General features: G+C 41.1%; 3 protein-coding genes across 15 annotated transcripts in view; 2 read left to right on the top strand and 1 right to left on the bottom strand.

The window, feature by feature from the left end:
* Positions 1–7568: 7568 nt before the first annotated feature.
* SWEETIE (HEAT repeat-containing protein) overlaps positions 7569–26365 on the bottom strand; it is a 68952-nt gene continuing 50155 nt past the window's right edge. For 4 of the 10 annotated variants that reach the window (XM_008803802.5, XM_039129480.3, XM_039129486.3 and 1 more), the window contains 16 exons: positions 18659–18806; positions 18490–18558; positions 16958–17014; positions 16637–16723; positions 16416–16544; positions 16086–16286; positions 15519–15974; positions 15058–15123; positions 14153–14250; positions 13888–13984; positions 13576–13711; positions 10212–10525; positions 9973–10119; positions 9743–9925; positions 9513–9638; positions 7569–9178 (listed from right to left, as the gene is read on the bottom strand). In XM_008803802.5, coding sequence (XP_008802024.2) covers positions 8096–9178; positions 9513–9638; positions 9743–9925; positions 9973–10119; positions 10212–10525; positions 13576–13711; positions 13888–13984; positions 14153–14250; positions 15058–15123; positions 15519–15974; positions 16086–16286; positions 16416–16544; positions 16637–16723; positions 16958–17014; positions 18490–18558; positions 18659–18806 — 3397 coding nt within the window. In that variant the 3' untranslated portion in view covers positions 7569–8095. The remainder of the gene's footprint in view (positions 9179–9512; positions 9639–9742; positions 9926–9972; positions 10120–10211; positions 10526–13575; positions 13712–13887; positions 13985–14152; positions 14251–15057; positions 15124–15518; positions 15975–16085; positions 16287–16415; positions 16545–16636; positions 16724–16957; positions 17015–18489; positions 18559–18658; positions 18807–26365) is intronic. The other 6 variants (XM_026808064.4, XM_039129481.3, XR_015975326.2 and 3 more) reach the window with 4 other exon arrangements.
* On the top strand, positions 20880–24284 carry LOC120110447 (zinc finger BED domain-containing protein RICESLEEPER 2-like). Of its 4 annotated transcripts, XM_089928902.1 has the most exons (6): positions 20880–21016; positions 21125–21250; positions 21875–23588; positions 23680–23929; positions 24028–24110; positions 24199–24284. In XM_089928902.1, the coding sequence occupies exons 3-5, from the start codon at positions 21879–21881 to the stop codon at positions 24099–24101; spliced, it is 2034 nt and encodes a 677-aa protein (XP_089785028.1). In that variant the 5' UTR covers positions 20880–21016; positions 21125–21250; positions 21875–21878; the 3' UTR covers positions 24102–24110; positions 24199–24284. The 4 variants fall into 4 exon arrangements, with proteins under 4 accessions (XP_089785028.1, XP_038981360.3, XP_089785027.1 ...); XM_039125432.3 differs by lacking the exons at positions 20880–21016; positions 21125–21250 and having other exon boundaries at positions 21735–22025; positions 22236–23588; XM_089928901.1 differs by lacking the exons at positions 20880–21016; positions 21125–21250 and having other exon boundaries at positions 21735–23588.
* Positions 24467–25716, top strand: LOC120113336 (thioredoxin domain-containing protein PLP3A-like). Its single transcript, XM_089929310.1, has 6 exons — positions 24467–24484; positions 24604–24699; positions 24973–25014; positions 25091–25152; positions 25311–25408; positions 25496–25716. Exons 1-6 carry the CDS (start codon positions 24467–24469, stop codon positions 25609–25611), a joined length of 432 nt encoding a protein of 143 aa, XP_089785436.1. The 3' UTR covers positions 25612–25716.

Below are 26365 nucleotides of genomic sequence, written 5' to 3'. Positions count from 1 at the left end.
GAGAAGAAGAGCATCCAAGTGAATCCCAAAGCTTCCTCTTCAACTGTGTGCTGCCTCGGTGATCCTCTACTTCGTGCAAAATCAGAAGAGGGTCAAGTGAAGAAGAAGCCGAGTTCCTCCATCTACGAATTAGTTTGAGGGCTTCTTCTCTTTACCTTACTTATTTATATTTGCTATATCTGCTTAAGTGAGAAGCTTGTATTTGTCTTTAAACCTTTGTTTTAATATCTTGTAACTTGATTCAATCAAGGGATTGAATCAAGGGGTTAAGGTTTGTTGGTGAGCCAAAGGGAAAACCAACGGTGTTAGGTTGTGGTTGGTGAGCCTTTGGAAAAACCAACTGGGTTGATTGTGAACCCGGAAAACAATCGTTGAAGGTTGTGGTTGGTGAGCCTGTGGAGAAAACCAACTGGATTTGATTGTGAACCCGGGAAAACAATCGGTTGGTTCTAGTCGGTGAGCCTGTGAAAACCGACCGAGTTCGTTGTTATCTCGCAAAACAACAAGTTGGGTTGTGAGTTTGTAAAACAACCGGCTGTAATCTGTAGGATTATAGTGAAATTCCCAAGAGGTCTTGGGGAGTGGATGTAGGTGCTGGGGTGCACCGAACCACTATATGTTTGTTGTGTTTGTAATGATTCTTGTCATTGTCTAACTTACTCACTTACTTACTTAGATAAATTGCTTGCTTAACTTTTATCCGCGCATCCTTTAGTTGCAAGCATATTCAATCTACTCACATTCTATACATCAAACTGTTGCTAAGTTTAAATTTCACTGTGCATCTATATAACTTAGCATAATTAATTGAAAAGTTTTAGAAGTAGTCTAAAAGTTTAAAAAGACCCAATTCACCCCCCCTCGTGGGTTGTATCTACTGGGCAACATGGTCTCTGATCACAAAATCCACACAGCATCTACTATCACCCTCTAAGATGCTGCCATCAAAATTCACCTTGAGGAAACTAAGGGTTGGGGGCTTCCAGGATACCAAAGGTATCATCGCGTGCCTAGACGCTGTAAGAGCCAAAGAGAAACCCCAGATATCCTTATCACCTCTAGGTGAGCTTACAACTGCAGTGCTCACCAGCTCGGCTATATGTGCGAAGGCCCTGTCCACCACCGATCTCGAATAGAGCCCTCTGCCTTCAAAAATCCGCGCATTCCTGTCCAACCATATATGATATGCTACATACACCCATACCACCCCCCTCTCTACCATATTGGGTCTCCGAGTTGAATCTCTCAACTGGTGCAAGAATGTCTCTGAAGAAGTGAAACACGACCGATGAGCCAAGGCGAGGCCCCAAACCTGCATCGCTCGCGGGCAAGTAAACAACACATGGCCCATAGACTCCTCCTTCCCCGGACAACCCTCACAGTCAACGGGTAGGTGAATTCCCCTCCGAGCCAATACCTCTCTAGTAGATAGTATGCCCCATGCCACCCTCCACAGGAATAGGGCCACCCATGGATCCAACGGCCCTTCAGATGATGGGTGGGCCCCGTGTCCAATATAGTCTAGAGATCCCTAGTTGTAACTCTTGTCCTGCCAGTCGGGCTCCATACCCTCCTGTCAACCGTACCCTTTAAGGGTAGGGGTGTAGCCAATATCCTCTCTGCTAGGGCGTCGTCAAAGAGAAGGTGGATCTGGTCAACATCCCATTTACTCTCTTCGGAAACTAGAAGATCACACACTCTGCAATCGGCTATTGCAGCCGGGTCAATCATGGTAGGCCATCTGGATAACGGTAGTCCAGCCATCCAACTGTCCTCAACAACATCAATCATGCAACCATCCTCACTGCCCACGAGATACATGGGAGCACCTGCGGGGCTCGAGCACACATCCCGCGCCAAATGTAGGAGCACTGATGCCCTGGTCTAAATGAATCACCGACACATGTCTCTCCATACTTGGCTCTCATCAACCTACTCTATAACCCATCCGGCTCCAGAATGAATCTAACCATATGCCTAGCTACCAATACCTCCCGCCTAGTGATGAGGAAATGAATGCCCAAGCCCCTACTGCTCGTCGGCTGACAGAGAACCTCTCAAGCAAGCAAATGGGTGCCACCTCCCCGAGCTCGCCCATCCCATATGAAACTCCGAAGCAGTTGCTCCAATGGCCTCAATAGAGCAATCGGAACAATCATGTTCAAAACCAAGTATAGGAGAATAAAACTCAGTACTGACCTGACCAAGGTGATCCTACCCATCATGAAAAGAGTGCTTGCTTGCCACCCCTCCAAACGCTGCCGAACATCAACTACACCTTGAAACAATCAGTCCTGCACAGACGCCAGCCGGTGATGGGAATCCCCAGATACTGTATGCCACCATCTTGCTCGCTAATCTCCAAAATCTCTGAGATGGCACCTTTCGCTCGAGCCTCGATCTTCGAAGAATAACACATAGCCGATTTGGCCAAGTTGACCCACTGCTCGGATGCATTACAATACTCCACTATTATCCTTCAGAGTGTCTGTGCCAACCGCCTACTCGCACTAGCTATCAGAAAACAATCACCAGCAAACAATAAATGGAAAATCTAGAAAGTACCTGCCCTCGGCCTGTAAGGCTCCAAGACATGGGTCTCAGCAGCACTGCGAAGAGCTCTAAATAGAGCGTTCGAGCATAGGATGAACAGCAGGAGAGATAGAGGGCATCACTGCCGTAGACCTATAGAGGAATCGAAGAATCGTGTAGGTGAACCATTCACCAAAATGGCAAAGGAGGGTGCCCAGATACAGCTCATGACCTAATTGATCTACTAATGATGAAAGCCAAAAATCTCCAATGTGTGTGCCAGAAAATGCCAATCCATCCTGTCGTAAGCTTTCTCCATATCTAGCTTGATGCCCATCAGTCCCCGCCTATGTGAGGCCTGCCTGAGATCATACAGAAACTCCTGGGCGATTAGTACATTATTAGAGATACTTTGCCCTCCGATAAAAGCCCCCTGCTCGGGGCTAACCAACTCAGCCAATACACCTCTGACTCTCCTCAATAAGATCTTGGTTATGATTTTATAGAGGGCGTTGCAGAGACTAATGGGTCGGTATTGACTCGGTTCCGTGGCATCTTGCCTCTTCGGATTCGGGTAATAAAGGTTCGTTTCCACTCACTAGGTATGGAGGCTGAGCTGAAACACTGAATGATGGCCTCAGTCACATCCTGTCTAACTATGCACCAAAACCTCTGAAAAAAGAGAGGGAAAAACCTATCTGGCCCCGGGGCCTTGTCCCCAACCAGATGCCAGAGGCTCTCCTAAATCTCTACTCTTGTCATCGGCTTGATCAGCTTGGTGTTCTCCAAATCCGTTACCCTCCTCGATGGGCCCGGTTGAGCGGGCAACCCTCTGTCCCTAGTCTGCTCTGTCCATCTAAATTTGAAAAACTCCTCCAAGACTCTCCTGATCGAGTCTGGGTCATCAGTCATTTGACCACTGCTCTCCCTGATGCTATAAATTTTGTTCCTATGCCGACGAAGGATCGTGAGAATCTGGTATTGCGGTCTCCCTCCAGAATCCACTGAACTCTCGACTTCCGTCTCCAGAAGGTTTCCTGCTGCCGAAGAAGGGAGTGCTACAGAGCAAGCTGAGACTGGAGCTCCACCTGTTCACCCTCTATCAAACCTCCATTCATCTCTTCTCTACTCTGAATTAGTGCAATAGATGCTTCAGCCACTTCAACCCTCCTAAAGATGTTCCCCACCTCAACCTTGTTCCACATCCTCAGTCGATGTTTAGTCATCTCCAGCCTACGTGACACTTTATAAACGACATCCCCACGTACCGGCATCTGCCATGCCTCCCTCACCACCTCCCAGGAACGCAGATATGAGAGCCATAAGTTCTCAAACCGAAATAGACCATGTGCTTGGATAGTGGGGGAAGTGTTTACCAGCACGGGGCAATGATCAGAAGCAATCCATGGCAGATGGCTTACCCTAAAGTCCGTCAAGCCCTGAATCCACCCGACCGTGGCGAACACCCGGTCAATCCGCTCCCAAATCCTGGCACAGCCTAACCTGTTGTTGCACCACGTGAATCTCGATCCCGAGAAGCCCAGATCCACTAAGCCCCTACCTGAAAATCTGGTCTCTAAGACTACACAAATGTTTGGCTCATGCAAGTGCACTAGCCTCCAATAAGCTAGGCTAAAGGATGATTTCCCTGCACCCTGGCAATTCCATATAAGGATCTTCATAACAAAGCATTTGAGCGGGGACTACTTTGCCCCCCAGCTTGGGCCCTTCCATATTTGAGGAGTCTTCCTAGTCACGGATGGTGCTCTTAAGTTTGGCCAATATGTGCTTGTGAGCATCCTCCGTGGGTACCACCCCGGCAATCCTGCCTCCTACCTCTCCCTGTTCCACCACAATGTGCATTGCCTTACTGTCAACCGCCATGCCAGACACTCTCTTCTCCCCCACCAACCTCTGAGTCTACCGCCTCTCCCTCCTAGTTTGATCACCCTGCTACCGATTCAAATTACCAGCCCCCTGATCACCCAAATCCTTTCCACGCCCATCTCCAATAGTTACCTCCACCCCCCGCCGGCCACTGGATGCCATGCCGCCAGCCTTGGCTCAGTTCTAGGTGGTTACCTCTGCCCGACTCTTCCCGGATACCGCTGCAGCCACCACCAGATTGACCTCCTTCATTGTGTGCGGTGGTAGACCCTTGCTCCAGTCACTCCCTGTAGGTCCTCCACCACCGCCGCTCCTTCGTCGCCGGCATGGCAGTGGGGGGAGGCTAGGTGGTGGGATTAGTGAAGACATTCAGACCTTGCTGCCTGGTAACCGAGTAGCCTTGGTTTGTCTCAGTTAAGCGGGTTCTGAATGTGGATTCAGAGACTCGCCCACCCGCCTGATTCAGCCTCGCACTCTCGGTCGTACCAAGACTAACTATTGGGCTTGGGCCCCGAACGGTCAGGCTGGATATGCTGGGGCCCACTTGCTGATCCGGGCTCAACACCGCTCCCTTGTTTTGGGCTCAGCCCATTGTCTCTACGGCCTCAGACTTGCCGCGACCCTTCAGTGGGCTTTGGGCCCGTCTGGACAGGCCTGGCCCCACTTCTCGGCCCGATAGGTCCTGCATAGGACCAAGCTCCTCCCTACTGAGTGGAATCAGCTCTGGCTCAAAAGTAAAGAGCAAGTCAACATAGCATACCTCGACTGGGAAGGTCGAGTCGTCGCCGAGATCATCCACCATCGACGCTTTCCCCCGATTCGGCACCGCTACCGTCCGCCGCTAGTCGACCCCCGCCACCACCTCAGCCAGGCACGTTCTAGTTGGTGAAGATTTTGGGCCCTGGTTGTTAGCGTGTGGACCCCGGTTTGACTCCGCGCCCAACTCACTGGTCGTCTTCTTCCTCGGCTCTGGTCCGAATGGTTTTAGCTTGCGGGTCCAACTGGTGATCAGCCATGGCTAATAAGCTGACCGATTGCTCTAGTTAAGGTCAGCATCACCCGGGCTTATTGATGTTGCCACCACCTTGTCACCACCACCCACCCCCCCAGAGACTGGCGGCGCAGGGCCGCACTTCTTCCTGCCATGGCCGAGGCAACCACACTTGTAGCACACTCCCGACAGATTTTCGAAGGTGAACCCCTACCAGATCTTCCCCGTTTCGCCTTGAAGGTAGATCCCCGGCCTCAAAGGTTGTAAGGCATCACTTTCAATTTTAACCCTAGCAAACCCTAGCCGCCGCCTGTCATCCATTGTCGCATCCATAGCCAGGGGACGTTTGGCCACTCCGGCGATGGAGAGGATCGACTCCCTATCCTAGAACTCGAGTGGAAGCACCGGCATTCGCACCCACGCCACGACCTTGGTGACCCCATGGACATCGGGCACAAAATCAGGAAGCCACCTCTCTATGGCCAGTAGCTACCCTGCTACCAGCCAAGGGCCACTCCGGAGCACCGTGTCCCTCTCCTCCTCCTTCTTAAAGCAGATGGCCATGTGCCCTGCCGCCAATGGAGGGCCTTCGACCTCATTGCTGATTCAAGCCCTAAACTAGATTTCTTTCACAATCCGGTCAACAAGGACCGGGCGCCCAAGGCTCCGGGCCAGAAGGGTCGTCGCTGCCTAGGTTTTTCGGGCCTCGTTGATCCTCTCCGGTGGAAACTCCAATACCTCCGTAAAGATACTCTGATTTTGCCGAAGTTCCGCTTGGGATATCTTGACCGAGGAACACTGGGGGCGACATGGGGGTGCTTGGGCCACCGCTGACCACAAGGGCTTCCCAGACCCTACTGGTTGTTGCCGATCACCATTACCCCCTTCCACCTTAGCATCCACTGACTGCTGCTCCGCATCACTCCCCCGCTCTGCTGCTCCTCAGTTGCCCCCCCGCTCCGCATCGCTCCCTCTTGAAAGAATGTTGCACCATTGCTTACTTTGTGAATAAAATCAAACGACATATTCAAATAATTTCAAAAATCTCTTAGAATAAAAAATTCAAGTGATCATTCAACTAAAATCTCTGATGAGCACCGTGAGCCAAGACTGTTTGGAAACCAAGAAGGGAAGGAGCTAACAGTGCTCTAGCTGGTGATTGGCAAAATCAGTTGATGGTGAGATGAAAGGGGGTATGGAGGTCTTTAAATAGCTGATGAAGGCTAGGTTTTCTAGCTCCCATAGAAAATCAAGATGGAGTACGTCTCCTACTTCATGTCGAAAAAGGTTCTATCTTTTTTTTCCCCATCTGCTACTCTAAGTCGAACAAGACTATTCTTTTTTCCCATCTTCTACTCCAACTCTTACGTCTGAACCGGTCAAGTAGACTAAGCCTAGTTGAAAAAAGCACCACTTATCCTAAAAGCTTATGCTTTGCGAAGACAGATTTCAAACTCAGGACCTCTACTCTAATACCACGTTAAAATCACCACTTGTCCCAAATGTTGATAGAATAAGGTAGATTTATTTATATATTTTATATTTTCTTACGCTGATTTCTTATTAGCTAGATTAGGTGTTAAAGTTATAAAATTGATTTAACAATAATTGCAAAAATATCTAGTTCGGGGTGATCAAAAAGTAGATATTTAACATAGGATATATGGTCATATTCATGTAGGAATTTTAAGAATATCAGAATTATGATAAGAAGAAAAAAATATATTGGACGGATTGAAAGCTTCCAAAGTTTGGCAGACTTATGTTACATCAATTACAAATTGCTATTTTAGCAATTGGACGCTGATGTAATCTTAAGTGGTTGATGTCAATTTGTTACTTTTGAATCTAAAATAAGCTTGCTTGCAGGACCTTTTTTCCACCTAAACCTTTTCACATTCATTTAAGTCAATGCTACCTTATGGCAATTCTTTTATTCCGCTCCGAAGGTCCAAGCTTCTGAAAAATCTTTTTTGTCAAACAACGTCGTCAGATTGGGTATCAAGGGTATTGTAAAGTTCTGCCGGTAACAATTTTTGCTTTGGTTCCCTGTGTGCCAATTAGGTTACCAGTTGCAATAAAACTCTGAGGCAGTTAAAAATGTCAAAATTTCCGAACGGAAACAAAACTGCTAAATTTCATCACAAGGTAGTAAAAATGTCAGTGTCAAACATGTACAGGCTACTATATTTAATTGCTTTGCTAAAATGTCAGAATTTCAAAAAAAAAGTATAGAACTACTTTACATACAGCATTTTTCTAATTAATGCAGAATCAGCTACTTCAAAAATATATATCTAAAAAATCCCAAGTAGAATCCCTATTAACAAGTACATATGCAATATGGAGTAGATCATAATGAAGAAATTTTGCACCCGAGTCTCCTTGATGATTGTTAAAACTGGTCATACACTTTCAGCCAGCCAGCTATTATAAAGAATCTACAGATTTCTGAGAATTCAAGATTATCTAGCTGCTTTTGCGGCTCCTTATCACAGAATCTGGATGCTAGCTGCCAGCCTGTAGAGAAGAAATCCTTGGGAGATCTTGGTGAATCACTAGACGGCACTTCTTAAGCGAGCAGCAAGCACATTATCTGAATGTTTTTCGGAGCCTTCCTCATCAACTCTGCCTTCTTAATTACTCTCCCCATGATGGTGCAGATGTTGGTGTTCATCCTCCTTTTTATTCTCCTCCTGCATGAACAGAATGCTCTTTGGGGCCATCTTCATTACCTTTACTCATTGATTCATTGTCATCCTCATGGTAGGGATGCAGGCCACCAGTTTCGTTTTCCTTCTTGTTGGGAGCAGAAGGCACATCATCTGAATGACCGTAGCAGACTTCATCGCTTCTGCTTCTTAATTCACCTCCACCCTGATGGAGCAGATGCTGCGCCTCACACTCCTGTTCATTATTCTCAGTAGCAGCAATCACATTAACACAATGCTGTTGGGTCCCGTCTTCATTAACTATACTTTCTGATTCACTACCTCTCTCATGGTGCAGATGCTGCTGCCCATCGCACTCCCTTTCATTATCTTCTTTTGCATTATCCTTTGGAGCAGAAAGCCCATCAACAGAATGCTCTTGGGTGCTATCTTCATTACCTGTAGTTCTTAATTCATTACCACCTTTATGGTGCAGGCGCTGGTCTTCATTCTCCTTGATCAGTTCATCATCCTCCACGAGCTGAATGGCGGATCGAATGGTATCATCCACATCATTCCCCATCATTTTGTCTCCACCTTCATTAATTGACTGTTTAGACAACTCCTGAACTTTTATACCACCAGAATCTTCAATGACTCCCTCATTTTGAGAATATTGGGAATCTGAGGGTTCCACCAGTTCATTCCTGACGAGGCTCGTCATTTCTTCACCTGTACCAGTTGCTGGACCCTGTTCAGGAGTAACCTCTTCGAAGACATTCTGATGTGAGAGGTCATGGTGATGGCAACAATTCTTGCTATGATCACTCTCTGCAGGTGAAGAATCATCAACTGAAGCAGCCTCAGGCTCTCTCCAGTCAACATGTGAATCAGTTGGAGAAGCAGACACATTGTTAGCTGGCAAAGATTGGAATGCATCCCAATCATCATCATCGTCTTCCTCTTCTTCTTCTTTGATATCATGCTTGTCAGCAGGTGCAACTATGAAATCTGAAGCCTGCACCTGATGAACTTCTCTAGCATCCGACTCTGGTTGCACATTCAACTTGCCCTGTGTTCCCATCTGATACTGAGTGACTGAAGTTCGTAGCATATCCTAAAAGTACAAGCATAGGACTATCAGAACTGTCAACATGTGCTGCTAAGAATACCACAATGAAAGAGAATATTGGTTTCTAAAATGTAATTATAACTCGTCCTGGACGCAAAATATATTTATTTTATTGCATGCATGGCTGTAGTCAATGCTGGATTTTCCAATAGCAGAAGAAATTTGTTCATGCCTAAAATTTTGCGAAAGAAAAATCCCATAACCTATTGGCTCATCACAGGAAGCAATTTGCCGATTAAGGCAAAAACTATGCACCTTGGACCTTAGTTTAATTTCTAATAAAAGTTGCGTGAGTTATAGTTAACTTCTATCACAGCACCTGAATTTGCTGTCTTCGTGTAACTGGCATTGATAATATTGCATCTTTGATTTGAATTACAGCTGAAGGAATCTGAACAAGATGAGAAACCATACTCCTTGTAACGGTGTTGACCTCATTAGTTTCCTGAAACCGAGACGAAAATAAAACTTAACATGCAGATGAACAATGAGGGAAAATTGATAATGTAGTGATTAGATTAATGATTTGAAATATTCAACATTAACAACCTGGGAAAGGCTTCCACTGGATAGATAGAAAACCATAAATAAGGCTTCCAAAAGCAACATCATGACTGCCTTCTGACATTCACTGCCTCGTGCAAGTGTATGGAAGAGGAAGAGCAGCCTCAAACATTCATCAGTGATAGCCACAGATTCCCTACTTTTGTGTTCCTGCCATAGAGGATAATTCTGTCATTTTGTTACATGTTTTTTACACAACAATTTAACAGAAGTACCTTTAACGTATGTTGGATTAGAAGAAAAACATCTCGAAAGAGCTCTCCAATGAAGAATAGCAAAAAAGAATGACTCTTCACTTGTGAACCTTCAGCAAGTTCTTTTTGAGCAATGTTTTTCACCACATGAAGGCCTAACGTCTGAATCTGCTTACACAAAGCGTCCACAAAGTAAGTTTTTTTGATCTCACACTTATCAGATATTGTAGTTATATGTCACATGATAACCATGTACCTACCTGTATATTTGTCACATAAAAGGTATCCCGGACGCACTTTGTGCAAAGTTTGAATACAGAGAACAGGAGCATGTGATTGTTTGCTTTGTATTCTCGCAGATGATGACTTTGATGAACAAGTCTGGCAAGAGCTACAACTTCTTCCAAACAAAAAACAAGTATTTTTGCCAAAAGTTTGCTCGAATTACTTATCTTGCTTTCCATAATGCAGATTCTCTTAATGCAGTCTTGAGACAAAAATGCAAGCATGCTAGCCCAAGCTCCCAGGACTGTCATTAGATTGTCATAATCATCAATATGAAGTTCAGCTTCATCTGCGAAACAAAATACAAATGTTTTTTTGCCTCAGAGCTTCGCTGCTGGAAAACCTATCAATTTCATGTATACAAATAAATGTTTTATACAAAAAGGGTGTTGTGAAATTTGGCAAATGCAAAGCTATTCTTCTTTTGATTGACAGAAGTAAACTGAAAATTGACTGACAAGAAGCATGGAACATTGTAAATTAGAAGGCTTGATACAGCAGAAGAGCAAATAAAAGAGATGGACACGACAGCAAAGGAGTCACATCTAAAACAAACTAAGGCCTGTAAGGACATCTTTGGCAACTGTAGCAGCCACAACAATAGATGTTCTTCAAACAACTTATCCTGACCTCATCATTCGTAAACCTGATGTCTTACACGACATTTAAAATCCTATACACGTTCAACAATCCACAACTTTCACCAGATGATTGTGATGCAATCTATGTGTTAGATTCATCAAAATCGATGGATGCACTCAAACTTCACATTTTGTAAGGTTATGTACAAAGTAAAGGCGACATACCGAGTTAACAATCACAGAGTATTAAGTAGATTGATCGTGGGAGGAGAAACACATTGGATGGAAGCACGGTGTTCGTATTGGAAACTGCATCGTGGATGCCTTTATTCATTATTCTCATTCATTAACTTCATTTTATACACATAAAAGGAATAGGACTATTTTATCACTAGTTTGTTGAATGGCACCTTTGTCTTTCTTGAAGACTATAACATTTTAGTCTAGTGGATATTCATTTTCTGCTATGGTGCTTAGAAGAAGCCCATGAGGTATTTGATTTATTTGGCCAAGTGTTTAGTCATTAAGAGTGAGCCTAGAAAGTTGTTTGAGGGGCCTAGATCCCTTGGAATTTGCTTAAAGCTTTTCCCTCTTTAACTCTGTATTGGTCTTCTGGACAGAGGAACGGAACCTCTCTCTCCTCTCTCTATCTCTCTCTCTCATATACATAGTTGATTTGAGAGCCAATCCTTATCAAACCCACTTAATCTAAGCTACCATGCATATTTTTATGAACATGCTCAAGAGAGTTAAAAGGAATAGAATCTCCCATGCAAAACTATTGCCTGGTAAGAAGACATGCATATGCAAGTTGGTCAGAAGACATTTTGGCATTGTAACTTGAAGGCCAATATTGAATATACGGCAATGAACCAGAATTGGTTACCCCTGCATAGATTTAAATTATGGCCAATAAACATATGGATTCCAGTTTCATGATTATAGTAATTTCAGAAAAATCCTGCGATAACAATGCTAGACGTGGCTATTGAAGTTCTCAGACCTTTCAAAGAAGGTATCAAAAGTTAGCGGGCAGTCATATCATTTTGTATCTTTGAGTTAATTCTGGAGTTTGGATAATGATGAAGTCTTACATTTTAGATTTATAGTTGTGACATTTTTAACATTTAAATCCTCTCAAAAGTAAAATAACATCGCATAATAACTACTAATTTGAACAAGAACATTGACTATGTTACAATTTTTAAAGCAATTATAATCAACTATCATACCAATATGCTGATAATCAATCACTTAGTAATAAGTTTCACCTAACAAAAGGAGGAATTTGCCAATTATAAAGAAGTTGGAACTAGGGGTGGCAATCGGGCCGGATCAAATACGGGTCGGGTTGGATGCGAGTTGAGTCAAAAATTCTTCAACCTGAACCTGACTTGTTTATTAAATAGGTCCAAAATTCAGATCTAAACCCGACCTGTTTGTTGAACAAGTAACCCAACCCACCCCATATAACCTATTTATTAAATAGGTCAAGTCAGGTTAAACAGTTTAAATGGATTTTTAATGGATTAAATGGATTTAAACGGATTAAACAAGTTAAGTGGGTTAGGTTAAACAGGACAAAAATGGGTTAAGAAGGTTTTAAACAGGTTAAACATGTCTTAAACGAGTTAAATTGGTTGGGGGCCAACCCAATTATTAGATGGGTCAAAATAGATTAAACAAGTCAAAGATCTAAACCAGAATTTAATAAACAGGTCTAGACGGGTTGACACATTTATAACTCAAACCCATTTATGTCAAACCTGAACCTGCTTAAAGCAGGTTGTTTGCATGTCGAGTCCTAAGTTGCCAAACCTAGATAGAACATCTTGACAAATATTGTTGTTTGATGTATTCTTTTCTACAAAACTCAGATCAATTCTCATGTCTTCCCATATCTTTATTTTCTTCTCTTACCGAATCAAATCTTCAGATACCATATGACTCCTATTTCAATTCCTTCCTATCTTTTTCCTCCACCTTTACTATTATTGTTGTTGTTGTGATTGTTATTATTATTATTGTTATTGTTGTTGTTATTCTTGTTGTTAAGTCCCTTGCTTCAATGGATTCCCCACCTTCGAATTTTGAAACATAAAGAAACATACCCCAAGTAACTAAAGAGTTTAGACTCCACCAAATATACTACCGTGCATAGGATTAGCATAGCCTGCTTTGCAAAATGGTTTCCAATCATACCCCACTTGTAATTTTAAGTTAAGGCCGACCAAAAGATGACATGGCTTATAGTTTTCTTGGAAAATCTCTAATCTGATGCAGGTTTACATATAAACATTATACCATATCTTATCTTGTTAATTTTGAAAGCAACAACTTGCATGAAGCTCTAATCCCAGCATGCTAAACTTAGCAACCACTTTCAAGTGAAAACAATCATCATGGTTTGTTCAAACTGCAATTTTTTCCCTCTTACTACATCCATGATCTACATGACTGCAACATGGGTCATTTTGAATATTCTCAAAATTTTAATATAATACAAGAAAAATATATTGCAGAAAGATGACCATAAAATACAGTACGAAACATTTTAATTATCAGTACCCAAGAATTTTTGAGAACCAATCCAAAACTGCACTAGATTGCAAAGCGTACCAAAACATATGTTTATTGCATTCAGCTTCTCATACATTATTTACTAGAAATAACAAATACATCATATAGAATTATTTAAAGCAAAAGAAAACAGCCAATTCTCATAAAATGAGAAAGCAAAAACTAAATTAGGACATACCTATGAAACATCTCTTCATAAAGGGCACTAAGTTCTGAAGAAAGGAGATAGCTTTTGACAAGAGTAAATTGGTTGAAGCTAATCTAAACCACTCACGAGAGATCGATATAAGTGCCATTATCAAATTCCAACGTTTCTGGTATACAAGAGAGAATTTAGACTACTAAATAGATGGAGAATGCGAAGAAACACTATAGAAACCAAGCCAAAATATGATACAGAAGGCTTTACTGGAAAAAGAATATACAATCTTTAAAACAAATGTATTGGCAGGAAAAGCACATTTTAGAAAGCTATTTTTTTTTCACACACCTTATGGTTTATCCGATATGCTATAGTCTCAGCTGCGTTGAATAACTCAGAAAGCAACTCGTTGCTATCAGAGTGATCTTGCAAAAATGCACGGTCACTGCAGTAAAATACTTGTAAGAACAACTAGAGTTTGATCCTCACCAATAACGGAAACTCAAGACAAATAGAATAAGAGCAGCAACAAGATTAACATGTTTATATTGTATTTCACTGGAAAAAAAAACACTAGTAACACTTGCTAAAATACCGTGAGAAGAGAAACTACCTTTGAAATGTTACCATAAGGCATTTGAAATATAGTTCTGTGGCTGCAGTAGCAAAGTCATCCATATGAAAATAATTATCAGGACAGAACTTCACAATCTGTTAAAAAAAAAAAAAACACAAGTCATCCTTCGAAACAATCACAGTGACAAAAATGCACAATCTGTTTGAAATATGCAGCTCACGATAAAGTAAGACCACTTTAATAGATAATCATGGCAGAACTTGTGAATCAAATAAGCAGTACTCCAAATACTATTCATTGGGACTGAGAACAAAGGTAAACTTATGTTTCAGAGGTGTCAAACTCAACATCTTTGTCATTGGGCTGTCAAAACAGGCCAATTGATGATGTTTTGCAAGAAAATTTGGGAACGAGTCTGTGAAACTGCTTGTAGTCTTTCTACAATCTGTGGACAAGTGCACAAGTTTTATATGAGATGGCCAACAAGCTTTGGCAACACATACATCCTAGTTTTCTGGCCATGAAACAGCAATTATGCTTTAGATGATAGTAGTTTCAGAAGCATTAGTGTGTTAATATCGTAAGAAGCGGATGTGAGATGAAAGCAATAATCGAGTTAAAGTTGAATGTCTTCTTGTCTGCATGGTTAGAGTAACTTGCTGTCTGCAGTGACCATGATAGGTTTGCTCAAATGTTATTAGACTATCAAAATCTTGTTTCCGTTAAAAAAATATTAAGTTGAATTAACATAACTGATCTTGGGATTTACCTCCAGCTCTGCTTTGGGAGTCTAAATGGGATGGGTTTATTTCAATTTGCCCTTGTTGCACTAAGGCAGCCTAGAACATGTCAAAACCATTGAACACGCACTCCATTCTATACATTATATGCTTCCGAAAACCAACTTGAATTTTATTTTTGAAGCATCAGCTAAACTTCACCTGTGATAGTAGATATATGACAAGGCCATTGCATGAAGCACTGGTGTAATCAGCAGATATAAGAACCTGCATTCATAAATTTTATGCAGCTCAACATTAGGAATATGAAGTCTATATAAGAAGTCATTATTAACAATGCTATTCCCAGCAAACATTGTTGGTACAAGAAACGCTGCTCAGAATGCAACAAGGATGCACAAAGTAACTATACCAGGATACCCTACTTTCAAGTTCTCCCAACATAACAATATGCAAATTTTTGTAGTCTGAATAACCGGTGTGAAAGAAGCCATCTGTAATTTTTATGCAAATTACTGTATTCATAAAAGAGGGTTCCATTACAATTCATAGAACTGCGGCACCCTCCCAAGCAAAAATTAACAATGCTTGACTAAATATAGATAGAATTGCCACATTAACGCTCCTTATTGACAGAATTTCACCTGAAGACAGAGTTTTACCTGAAGGAGTTCTTTGCAGAGGTCCAATGACAGAAATTCCTGGCTGAAAAATACTTCTTTTGAAAGAGACTGAAATACTAGCAAGGGAATCTCAAATGATGACAGGTAATGCGCCCCTTGAGGCATTGAATCTCCACTGTGTTTCTTCTCAACATGAACAAGCAGCATCTTTCCTTGGTTACCTGATACTAGTTGCTGTCCCTGAAAGAGAACGAGCAGTGAAAGCCCCCAAAGAAACTGAAATTCATTGAGTTTCAATCTGACCATGCTGTGGCCAGATATAAATGGAGTTCTGGGTAAATCTTCATCATGTTGTGAAGCTTTGTCCAATTCAAATTTCATGGGAACTGCATCCAGAGCAGCTGCTTGCAAAATTAGTGGCCAGGCTTCATGTAGACATTCTTTCACCTTGGACGAAACCAACAGCGATTGAATTCCATCGAGGAATGGTTTGTACTGTGAACAAGAAGAAAATACTCATAGAAAGTCAAGCATAAGCTTTGTCATAAAACCATCATGGATAAAGAAAGGTGAAATTTTTTCTTTTTGATATGGAATGATTCTTACATTAACTTTTGGATGCAAGCCGAAGCACACATAACTATAGTCCTTGAGAATGCTGATCCAGTACTCTCCCAAGATGTTCGAGCTAGTAGAAAATAAAGGTATCAACTGCAGATACTCATCTGGAATACCTTTCTGTTCCCTCCAGAACTGATACACATAACACTTAATGGATGCATGGGCAGCCAAAAGTCTTACTTTTATCTATCACAGTAACATAAATCTTCAGTAAGAATGCCAACTTGCTTATGACTTGCAAATTTGTTAAGTTAAAGAAGATTCCTGAAGTTCAAAGTTCTAGCAATTCATTTAGACAATAAACAAATGTTATACCTTGCATGCAACCCATTCAGCAAAAGATGGGTAATACAAGTCTTTAATGTCATTAAGTTGGTGTGAAATCAAAGAAAACATGCGGTTCAGAGCAACCCGATCCCCACTAACAATGCTGCTTGTCAAAATCTGAAATTACCAAAGAAAAAAATTCTGGGCTTCACTATCCTCCAAAAATAAAAAGCAGATAACTCTGAAATAAGAAGAGATATGTTCAAGACCTTTGTAGCCAACTGCAGGCCAGCCTCCAAGAGAAGAGGACCAGATGAGGTGCTTATGGCAGATCGAACAGCAGAAACAAGTTGAGCCTGCATAACAAAGAATAGTCAACATCGATATCTGAGGACAATCCCCAAGTTGTCCTCTTATTTCTTTTTCTCTTCTACAATTATACTTATTACTGTTGTCAGAAGTTAACTATAGAAACATGGAAATTTAAAATCTTGCAAACCCATTGAAGATGCATGTTAAATTTACAAAAGAAATTGGCCATTTTCTAACTGAATATCTGAAAAGAACATAAGAAAGATTTTCAAACTAACCTGATACTGTTCCAACAAGAGATGCCCAGGAAGTTCTGGATCTGGAGTTCTACCAAACTGAAAGGACAAAGAAAAAGGTCACAATCCTAAACTATTAAAGCATTCATAAAAACCAGGTGCTAGCAAAGAGATATTTTTTAATTAACTTTCAAAGAACAGATTCAGCAACCAAATAAATAGCATTCCATTGTGACCGAAAGCACAATTTCAAAATTAGCAACTACCATTGATAGCTCCAGTCATCATTCACAAACAACCTAGCTATACAACATAAGATAGTTAAATATACAAGAAATCTATTGCCCAAAACTATACAACACCAATGTTGGTCACTTACCATGAGGTATGCTACACAAGTAAAGAAAATGCTGGACTTCGCATAGAATAAACAATTCGAAAAGAGAAAAGAATGAGAACAACATAAACTGGGCAAGCTAAGCAATAAAGAGAGTACCGGTGGACAACTTGTTGTATAAGCTGAACTTGCTAGGTAACATCGTAGAAATTTGCACTCGGTAAGGAGCAAGAGAACTATAAGACACCATTCAGAAGCTGACAACATCATACCAATAACTAAGACAATAGCCAGCATAGTATCAAATCTAGATGCACGAAGAGCTTGATGGACCACCAAAGTGTAAAGTTCCTCAAATACGATCTTCAATGCTTGACAATAACAGACTCAAGATAAGCCCACAATGTCTCCACTGAGTTAGTTGTACACTAACTTTCTGATGGAGCATATGTTAGTACCATAAGTTGTTCACTAATATCGGGAAGAGGGCAGATTTGGAACATAGAGGTTTGCTCCTTATCCATTAAATGTTTGCATTTGGCATTTGGCCTAATCATAATGTGACGGAATATGTATTAGTACCATAAGTTGGGCCTGTAACAATAAACATAAATGAGTATGCAGGACTCCTGTATGGAGGCTTGAGTTTCTGAGCAAACTAGCCAACAAGAGAAAAGGATACCTGCAGGTCTAGCTCAATAATTATTCAAAGAAGGAGACTTGTGTTTATTTCTATCAAATAAAACTCATGCATTAGGATTGTACTATCATGCCCTACAGTTCTCTCTCTTACTAGATTAGGTTCCATTTCTAAATTTAGAAGTAGGTTGGAGTTGGACCATTCCTTCAGGAAGGGAAAAGTACTGTGCTCAAAAATTCAAGAGCCAATTTTTCCTGAATCTACTTTTCTAAACTATTGGCTGCAGACACATCATAAGTCCACCAACTAAAATTCATCATAACTCCACCAAGTTCATCATGAGTCCACCAAGTAAAAAATGAACAATGGCTAAACATGAAATTTTGAGTTAGAAAGTTAAGAAGATGTATCTACATTGGGTTTCATTATAATCTCAATAGGTAGAAAGAGATGAAAATCTGTTACATACCAATACAAAGCAAATTTTAGTGTATGTGCAAAGATAGCCCAATTACCATACAGTCATCAGAAACTAAGTTTTAGCAAATTAATGCATAAAAATGATATCCCAAGCTTTAAACATCTGTTTTGCAATACCTTGTCCATTATGATGCTTAGAAGTCTCACACCTATGGGCTGCATGCCTTCAAACTGCCCAGTGCTTATCTGTGCAAAAGAACACCAGTCAGCTATTCACAACTGGATTATTCAGCTATTTAGAACAGGAGCTGCTGTTCCCACATATACATCAACACAAGATTAGGACCTGATAAGAAAGTGCGACAAGCTCTTGTAAGTGCAGCACGAGCCAATCACCCAAGGAACTACGCCCCTTAGCTGGCTGACTCCTTGCCAAAGAAATGTCAAAATGTGCAGGGTTGTTTCCAACAGCAGTTGGTAGATAGCTCAAACACCTAAATTTTAAGTAAATGATAGTCATCATAAAATCTTGAGAATGAAACTAAGAAAAACAAATCAGTTCTGTAAATAATTCGGTACAGAAAGAAGTACTACAGCACAAGAGTTCAGGCCAGTGTACTGATAGCAAAATGTGCTGGAAAAGGCTAAAGACTAAGGGTGAAACACGCGCAGATCATGCATGATATTAGAGACAAGCATAGCCAAACTATTCCCAACCAGGTGGTTTGGGGAATACCGTACCAAACAGGCCTGGAACCAGGACAATTGGGCTTTCAGCACAGGACAGGGAGCAAACCAATTTTGGGCAGTATCAACCAAGTTTGGCCGAACCAACAACTCTTATAAAATATCCACCATCCCGCAAACCTCGATCCCAATCGCTCTTTCTCTACCTCTCTTTCTTCCTCCCATACACATATGTATGTATTCAATCTCCCTCGACCACTAATCACTTGCTGCCCGCTCAAGGACCCTGTCAATCTCAATGCTGCCACCTCCTTAGGCATCGCCCTCCTCAGTGTCCCACACCCCACTAATTGGCTGCCTACATCTGATTTAAAGGTGGGCTTGGACTTGTGACTCTCAGTGCCTCCAATACATCTACCACCATCGAGTACCCTCATGCCTCCTAGCCTCTTGAAAAACTTGGAGTTGCTACCACCTGACCAGCAGAATGTTGCATATTGTGTGTTGGTATGGAACCATACCATGTCAACTCGGAAACTGACCACCGCAAGTCATGGTACCAGTACTGCCAGCAATGATTGAAGCTATTACATAATGTTCAGAAGGTCTACAGTGACTGTATTACTTTCGACATAATTAATTATATACGCATGACCTTGTAAAGAGATGCATCAATGTTTAACACCTGAAGTTACAATCTACTTAGTATGTCAAGAGACAAATTTTAGGAATGAATCTAACTCAATTACTCTAACTGAATCACAGCAAAAGCCACTAATCATAACTAAATTATCAAAGACCGGCATTTATCAATTATGCCTTGACCAACAAGCAACAAGCCTTTTTCCATCTTAATGGAAAAAGGAAAGTCAGCATAGACACTTCACATGGAACAAGATATCGGTATGTATTTTGTAGTTTAAATCAATTTGATTTATATATATTTTCAAGACAATCATATGGTCATCATATGATCTATGTTAATTATTACATCCGGTCTATCAAGACCATATATATTGTCTTTGTTAAATTATTAAAATTACATTTATTAAGCAATCATATGGTCTATCAAGATCAGTATATGACATAAAACAACATCAAAATACCCTCGCAATCACAACATTTAAATATCCACAAACATTAAAATAACCACCCAAAACAAAAATAAAAAAAAATAAAAAAAAATATACTAGTACCAAACCAGTATGCCGGATTGTACCAAGTGTTGGTACGGTTCGAAGCCGTAGCCATACCCTACCATACCAGTCCCCAAGGTTCGTTGTACTATACCGAAGCGAGAGGTATGAGGCATACCATACAATATCGGTTCGGTACCGGTACAAAGAACAGGGGTGTACCGATACTTGATATGCCGAACCAACCCTGTATCGTACTATACCGACATAGTGATAGTGTGGCATTGGTATGGGGCTCGGTATTAAGGCTGCAAATGGGTCGGGTCGACCCGGGACCCGACCCGACCCGACCCGCTTTAGACCCGACCCGACCCGAATTTTAGGACCCGCGGGGCCGGGTCGGGTCCTAAATTTAGACCCGAACTATTTTTCGGGTCGGGTCGGGTCCACCCAATCTTGATCCGGGACCCGACCCGACCCGTTACTATATAAAGGCTTAAAGCTAAATCCCTAAACCGGTAAACCCTTCGGCCTTCCTCTCTTTTCGATCCCGTATTTCCGTGTGGTGTGGCCGACGGCCGTGCCCTAGATCTCGATCGCCTTCCAGCCTTCCTCTCCTTTTCGATCCCGTGCGGCCGTGCCCACTGCCCAGCAGCCCAGGTGCCCTGGATCTTGAGCGCCTTCCTCTCTTTTTCGATCCCGTGCGATCGTGCCCAGGTGCCCCGTGCCCTAGATCTTGAGCTGCGGCGGCGGAGAAGAGTAGACCGCTTCCGTGTGGCCGTGCCCGACTTCCGGCTCTCCAGTCTCCAGTCCGCGGATCTCCCCCTTGGCCTCTCCCCATTCTTCAGCGTCCCAAGGACCTTGCTGTACGCCTGTACCAGGTGCTAGTCGCCTTTGTCCTCTATATTTTTCATCCTGATATCTTGCAAATCGTTTCCAAAATATTTTGCTAATGCTATTCTTGTTCTATTATGATAATGGATAAGTAGATCTTGAGCTGCGGCGGCGGAGAAGAGAAGACAGCTTCTGTGCCCGGTGCGGCGGTGCCCTAGATCTCCCGACTTCCGGCTCCCCATTCCGCGGATCTCCCTCTCCCCATTCTTCGTCGTCCCAAGGTATGTCCCTCCTATGTATTTTTTTTAGCATAGGCCGGGAGGAGGTTCCGGCGAGGGGGGCTTGTCTTGTAACAGGGCAACGAGGCTGGACTTGATGTTGGGACTTGGGACCGAACTAGTGCAGCAGCGCTGAATATGGGATTATCTCAAGAAAACAGTACGAGTATCTTTGAGGAAAGATAATGATTTATTGATTTAATTGAAAGAATCAGGATGACTGTTAGTCTGTTACTGCATGGGCTGGCCGAATATCATTTTGGTTCTCACCTGGTCTTCATTTTTATGTGCACTATATTTTAAGTTTCTTAGTGCTTTAGTAATCATATTTACCTCCATTTTATAACTATTTAAAAGATGCTTTAGTTATATGAAGTACGCTTTAGTTATATGAAGTCTGTAGTGTCACTTTGTCAGTAATTTTGAATAGTTAACTACATGACATGGCATTTACTTCAGCTTTTAGGAATACTGAAATGTTGTTCATAGCTTAAATTTTGTAAATAAACTGATCATGATTTTTTTATGCATGCAATAACATGATAGACATTATAAAGCTTAGATTATATGCATCTATAAAGTTGCATTTTATGCTCATACATTTTTATTGATTTCTATGCAAAATAGGTTAATGTCTACGATGGATAGCAATGAAAATATGGCTGAAGTTTCAAGTGTACTTCGTTGTGGTAGTTCTCAAGCTATAGAGCCTTCTAATACAGATAGCTCTAAAACGAACAAAAGAAAGAGATCGGAGATATGGAATCACTATTGTGAGGTACAAAACCAAAAGGACAAGGCTAAATGCAATTATTGTCGTTTTATTTTTTCAGCTGATCCAAAAAATGGGACAAGTCATCTTCACAAGCATACTAATATTTGTAAGGCAAAAAAATTTCATGATAAGAAACAGAAAATATTAATAGGCACTGTGACTTCGAAAGATGGTGTTCCGTTGAACGAATTAGTTCCCTATTCATTTGATCAGGAAAGAAGTCGTGAGGACCTTGCAAGGATGGTAATTCTACAAGAGATGCCATTTACAACAGTTGAACATCCAGCCTTTCAGATGTTTATTAGGAACCTTAGACCAGAATTTCATATTGTTTCAAGGACAACATTGTCTTCTGATTGCTTTAAAACTTATGAAAAGGAAAAACGAAGACTTGAAGATTTGTTCAAGACGAACTGTGGAAGAATCAGCTTAACATCGGACATGTGGACATCAAATCAAACATTGGGATATATGTGTCTGACTGCACATTACATCACTAATGATTGGAAACTGAAAAAGCATATTATCAATTTTAAGTTGGTTCCTTCACCACACACAGGCTTAGTCATTAGTGATGCTATAGCTAACTGTATTTTATCTTGGAATATTGAGAAAAGGTTGGGTTCAATCACTCTTGATAATTTGTCAGCAAATACAGTTGTAGCAACAGAACTTCAAAAACAATTTAGAAAAGATTTACTTTTGGATGGTAAATTCTTTCATGTGCGTTGTTGTGCACATATTCTTAATTTGATTGTGAAGGATGGGTTGAAGGTAGTGGAGGGTGCTATTCATAGGATCCGTGAGGCTGTTAAATATATAAAATCATCTCAAGGAAGGTTGGAATTGTTTATGGGAATTGTGAAACAGTTCAAGATGAATGGTAAGAAAAGGATATGCATAGATGTACCTACTCGTTGGAATTCTACATATCTCATGTTAAATGATGCTATAGAATTCAAGGATGTATTTATGCGACTTGTGGCCCGGGATCCTAATTTTGATAATGCGCCAACTGAGGAAGATTGGTCTCAAGGCATTATTATTTGTAACTTCTTAAAGGTTTTTCATCTTATAACTGAAGTTTTTTCACAAACAAAAAATCCAACTGCAAATTTGTATTTCTATGAAATTTGGAGAATCAATATGCTCTTGATTGAAGAATCTAGAAGTTCAAATGCAGTTGTGATGATGATGGCTTTAAAGATGCAAGAAAAATTTGACAAGTATTGGAAGGAATGCTCTCACATTCTTGCTGTAGGGGTTGTTCTTGATCCAAGACATAAGATGAATCTTATTATTTATTGCTTTCACACAATCCATGGTAATGGTGATCGTGCTTCATTTGAGATCAACAAAGTGCGTGAAGTTCTTCAAACTTTTTATGATAATTATGCAATTTTATATGGCACAAATGTCTCTCTTGTTCAAGTGGATGAGAGGGTGTCTACATCCCAAGGTGGAAGAGATGAGAATCGTTTTATGCATGGCTATAAAGAATTCATCCACGGAGTACAAGTTACCCAACCATCGAAGTCAGAATTAGAGACCTATTTGGAAGAGAAGGTATTTTACGATCTCTAATTTGGATGCTTACATTAAATTATTAGTCAATAATTCTAATAAAAATGACTTGCTATTTAATTTTTTGGAGCAGGTTCATCCATTAGAAGATCAAAATTTTGACATTCTACAGTATTGGAAATTCAATGAATCAAAATATCCAATATTGTCTAGGATGGTACGTGATATCTTGGCAATTCCCGTTTCTACCGTTGCATCTGAGTCTGCCTTCAGCACTGCTGGCAGGGTTTTGGATGATTTTCGTAGCAGTCTATCTCCGAATACGGTTGAGGTATTGATATGCGCACAAGATTGGCTTCGAGATAGCTTGCCTCATCTTGCAGGTTCAATTTCTACAACATTCATAAATTTTATCATGTACCAGCTGTACTAGTGCTTAGAAACTTTGAGATTTTTAATTTCGTATTTTTTTCATTTGTAGATATTCCACCTCCTCATACAAAATACAAGGTTGAAGATTACGAAACTGTTGTTGATATTAATACCGATGATTAGCTTATGCTGGTAAGTAGTAACAATCATCTTTATTATTATGTTGACATTTGAATTCTCTAATTTGCATCATCTCACGTTGCTTCTTTGAGTTATGCAGGATGGTGGTAATCTATCTTAACTGATGTTCTTGATTGTTTCTGCCGTGCGGGTGATCCTTTAGCTGTGGTCGAATGGATAAAGAAAATTGTGGTTCATTATACATGTTCTTAGTTATGTAATTCTACAATTCACTGAATATGATGTTGATGCTATGATGCATCCTTTAGGTGGGTCTGCTTTCTATTTTAGATTTTTATCAGATGATGAACTCAAGGCTGTGATTGGTATTCTTCATCCTTTAGAATGGCTCAGTATTACAATCTTAGATGGAAAAAATTGAATGTGTATATTCTGTGTTTGCTGCATATAGCTAAAACTTTATCTATGAAATGTCATCCAATAACTGCGTCTCACACCTACTTCATATCATTGAATTCTGTTTCACTTGACATTTTTGTTTCAGGTTTTCCTATGCTTTGGTAACTCAGTTGCCTCAACCCGCTTCTTGCTGCAAGATGAGTTCAACATACAAACGACTCAGTGCGATAACTGCATTATTGTACTTATATCTTCTCTCTGTTTCAAAGCTATCAATTTCTTGTGCTGAACCTGTGCTTTGTGCTTGTTTATGTACCCTTCAGCCTAGTTTTTATCTTGTTGCTCGACATATTTACCGTTATTAACAGATTTCATCAACCGTAACAAAATGAAACACACATTCAAGATTTTTGGACTTCTCTATGCAGACTTGACTGGGGATGTAACATGCCATTCTAAAATAGTGGACTGTGCTTGATGGTTCTATAGTATCTTGTATTCTGAAACTGATTAGAACACCCACATTGATACAAAGTTCATCAAGCTGGATGCTGAAGTTAGTCTACACTAACCCTTTGCATTTGTGTTGAAATTTGCAAACAAGAGACTAATTGCTTGGGTACTTGATGCAGAATGCGCCCTTCTTTGTGACAAAATTAGCAGTCAAAACTCTGCCTTGCATCATATTGTTCAAGTGAGGGCTCCTTGTCTTTCACTTCGCATCTTCACTTAGTACATTTTATAATGTTGGATAAATCACTATCATCTCTCTTGAGGGCCAAACTTTCTGCATTTTATTATCGCTTCATATGGTTGACTGTGCTCTGACACATCTAACGGCAATTATCCCAGAAATGGTGTTGCCTTCGACAGGCTGATTGGGTTTCAAGATCTTGGCAGCAAAGATGATTTTACCATGAGTGCCTTGGAGAATCTTCTGAAAAGAAAAGGTAACTATCCTTCCTTTGATGATCTTTTGTATGACTTATCTTGTGAGATACATAAAAATAATAAAAAGCCCCCCAAAATAATTTCAGGCATCATAGATGAAAGGAAAGGAGGTGACAATGATGAAGATGCAGACGATGATACTGACAGTTACAAACACAGGAACATCAGGTCTTCTACAATTCAGGATTCTGATTCAGACTGAGCAGACAGCAATACCACAATTTTTTTATCTTAATGTCTATCTTGACCATATACTCTGAGAAAAGTACTTTTGCACATCCGCTAGGGGTTCTTGAACCCACAAATTCCAGCAAACAAGCAGGGCTTCAGATCATCTATGATATGTACTGATGCACAACCTTTCTTATTTTATCTTTCTAAAGATTGTTGTTTTTTCTTGTTCATGGTGCCACATTTCTGGTTGGTTATTGAAACTATATTCTTTTACTGCTCGGTTTTTAGCTGATTTGGAAGTCCAGAGCTGCTTCTGCTCGTTAAATCCAGATGAAGAACGGAAGAACTTAGAAGTCTTGCACATTTTTCGCCACAGTCAATTTAACACAATTTATGTTCTTGATAACCCATTCCATTTGCTCACGAGGATGGGTTACGTTTTGGTTGCACAACCTTTCTTATTTTATCTCCATCCAGGTGTCCTTCCTGTTCTTCTGTCCAGACTTAAGATTGCCAACCTATTTTCTTGGCTGTTTTTAGCTTGATGTGTTGTTCAAGAGAAAACATCTCATGGACCCGACCGGACCCGATTGGATCCGGATCCGACCCGACCCGAATGACCTGACGGGGTAGGCATCGACCCGACCCGACCCGACCCGAATTTCAACCGGGTCGGGTCTGGGTCCAAAATTAGGACCCGAACAAAAAACCGGGTCGGGTCGGGGTCACTCAGGACCCGACCCGACCCGACCCATTTGCAGCCTTACTCGGTATTGAGATAG

This window comes from Phoenix dactylifera, chromosome 2 (genome assembly GCF_051530095.1).
Source record: "Phoenix dactylifera cultivar Ajwa chromosome 2, Ajwa_hap1_PhDact_Kaust_v1.1, whole genome shotgun sequence".
In the NCBI taxonomy this organism is placed as follows: Eukaryota; Viridiplantae; Streptophyta; class Magnoliopsida; order Arecales; family Arecaceae; genus Phoenix; species Phoenix dactylifera.
Note: the sequence above shows the minus strand (reverse complement) of the source record. Positions and strands in the feature narration are given on the sequence as shown.

Coding starts and splice junctions, on each gene's coding strand:
- LOC120110447 (XM_089928901.1), top strand. CDS start 21,864: ATGCAAAATAGGTTAATGTCTACGATGGATAGCAATGAAAATATGGCT. Junction 23,589..23,679: donor AGACCTATTTGGAAGAGAAG/GTATTTTACGAT, acceptor TTTTTGGAGCAG/GTTCATCCATTAGAAGATCA. Junction 23,930..24,027: donor TAGCTTGCCTCATCTTGCAG/GTTCAATTTCTA, acceptor TTTCATTTGTAG/ATATTCCACCTCCTCATACA.
- LOC120113336 (XM_089929310.1), top strand. Junction 25,015..25,090: donor TCATCAAGCTGGATGCTGAA/GTTAGTCTACAC, acceptor TACTTGATGCAG/AATGCGCCCTTCTTTGTGAC. Junction 25,153..25,310: donor CCTTGCATCATATTGTTCAA/GTGAGGGCTCCT, acceptor CAATTATCCCAG/AAATGGTGTTGCCTTCGACA.